This window comes from Gavialis gangeticus, unplaced genomic scaffold, assembly GCF_001723915.1.
Source record: "Gavialis gangeticus isolate Ggan-Ray unplaced genomic scaffold, GavGan_comp1, whole genome shotgun sequence".
Lineage (NCBI taxonomy): Eukaryota > Metazoa > Chordata > Crocodylia > Gavialidae > Gavialis > Gavialis gangeticus.
Genome location: NW_017728993.1, coordinates 35,395,259 through 35,397,373, shown reverse-complemented (window position 1 = coordinate 35,397,373; position 2,115 = coordinate 35,395,259). Strand labels below are relative to the sequence as shown.

Here is a 2,115-nt window from a genome sequence, read left to right as displayed (position 1 = left end):
TCACCTCGTGTGGATCTAGGGCACACCCCTTACCCTCCCCCCACATGCCCTCCTGGCATGTGCACAGCAGGAGGAGCCACCACCCCCTACCCATGCCGGGCACCGGATGATTTGCTCACGGCTCTGTCCCATACCCTGCCTTGTCTGTGCAGGGCCTGCCCCAGCAGGGTGGAGGCAGCTGCCGCTGTGCGCCATGCTTTGCTCTTTGCTGCAGCTGCCCTGGGAGCAGCCAATGCCACATGCCTGCAGCTGCTAGGCTGTGCTGCACCCCCTGCCCACCAGGTGGCGGGATGCATGTGGCATTGTGCAGCTCTTGGGGCAGCAGGGCTCAAAGCCCATCACGCAGCAGCAGCCGCCTCTGCCCTGTGCACAGATTGTGGGGCACATGCCCCCTGGGCCTCCGCTTGTCCCACCACTTGGCCTGGCTGGAGCCACACTCACCCCAGCCCCTGCTTCTGCCTGTGCCCCACTGCCTCCCTCACCTCTGGGGCCTTGATCTGCCCCTCCCCCCCATGGCCCTTTCCCCACCTCTTCCTTTACAGACTTGCCTGCTGGGGGGGGCAGGGTGCACACATTCTCAGGCCCCCCTCCCCCATATAATTTTTTCTCCCTCCACCTATGCCTGCAAACTTTGCTTTGGTACAAGATAGCCTTTTGCTGTGCTGCTTGTGGAGTCAGTAAGCCATTAGCATATTAAGAATAATTTTCTGTCATAGATTTAGTAGACAAGGGTGTAGGCATTAACTGCATCCTTAGAAACAAGCTGATAAGATGTTGAGATAATGTTATGGAGAACATTATTGTTTATATAGGGCAGATCTATATGACACGCTAACTGTGTAGTAGCCAAATAATACTGCACAGTAGTGCATCACAGCACCAACAGTGCTAATATGCTACTGCTCAGTATTATTAGGCTACTGTGCGGTAGCATGAAGAAAAAGGTGTTTGCTGGCACACCTGCGCAGTAACTCCAGTTACTGCATATTTATTTAGTACTTGATTATACAAGTACTAAATAAATGCACAGTAACCACTGAGCAGTAGTGTCTCATGTACATGCACCCATAATGTGATAACTCTGACACCTGAAGTTTGTGCAGTATTAATAACATGTATTGTTATATGCCCAAATCCTATAACATCCATTTTTGTTTTATCTAAGTAGCTTTTTAGAAACTCTTGTGGGCACTTCTTTTTTCTTAACTGAAGACATTATGAAACATTTTGATTCTTCTATACCAGTTAGCTGAGTATCACTATTTAGTATTGCTCTGGGTTGGGCAAAATTTAACGTTGTTGCCATGGTTTTACTTCCAGGTTGTAGGACTATATCGATTATGTGGTTCAGCAGCAGTCAAGAAAGAGCTTCGAGAAGCATTTGAGAAAGATAGCAAGGCTGTTACTCTCTGTGAAAATGAGTATCCAGATATTAATGTGATAACAGGTAATGAGCTTGCTTGCTTTTTTTAATGTATAACTGCAAGAACGCGCATCTCAGGAAGAGATGTATAATTGTGCTTAAAATGGTTCATTAGGATCACTCTGGCAGTCTTTGTATTAAAGAAGAAATGAAGATGAGCCATAACTTGAGAAATAAATTACGTAACTTTATGTATAGATGAGGTATGACAGTGATATGGAAGAAAAGTGTCAAAACAATATGTTTCAGCTGCTAGCTAACCAGAGGCAATGGTAGGCCTGAAGTGAAAGGGAGCCATTATAGAGCAGTGATTCTCAACCAAGGTGCCTTGAGAACCTTTCAAGGGTGATGGGGTGCGATGCAGTGTTAGCACTGTTAGGTATACAAATGTTATTCGCAAGATAAACCCAGAGACTTCAAAGAGGAATCCAGTGTATCAATAACATTTTGACCTGTTGTGGTCTCAGTTCTTCGCAACAGAAGAACTGTTCTATTCTGATTTTTTTTCTATAGTAAAAAAACAAGTGAAAACTAAAAGCTGGCATTTTCTGAGAGGTGCTTCAAGTCTTAATGAGTTTCTAAAAAGGCTGAGAACCACTGATCTAGGAAGACAGACCCTTTGTGTGTGTTGTGGGGCCCCAGTACTTGCCTATGACCCACTTTACTAGGCCCCTTGCATGTACAGAACAGAA

General features: G+C 45.9%; 1 protein-coding gene across 6 annotated transcripts in view; it reads left to right on the top strand.

Annotated features, from left to right (window-relative positions):
- Nucleotides 1–2,115, top strand: part of SYDE2 (synapse defective Rho GTPase homolog 2) — a 113,587-nt gene that overhangs the window by 33,864 nt on the left and 77,608 nt on the right. For all 6 annotated transcript variants that reach the window (XM_019501544.1, XM_019501541.1, XM_019501543.1 and 3 more), the window contains exon 3: nucleotides 1,321–1,447. In XM_019501544.1, coding sequence (XP_019357089.1) covers nucleotides 1,321–1,447 — 127 coding nt within the window. The remainder of the gene's footprint in view (nucleotides 1–1,320; nucleotides 1,448–2,115) is intronic.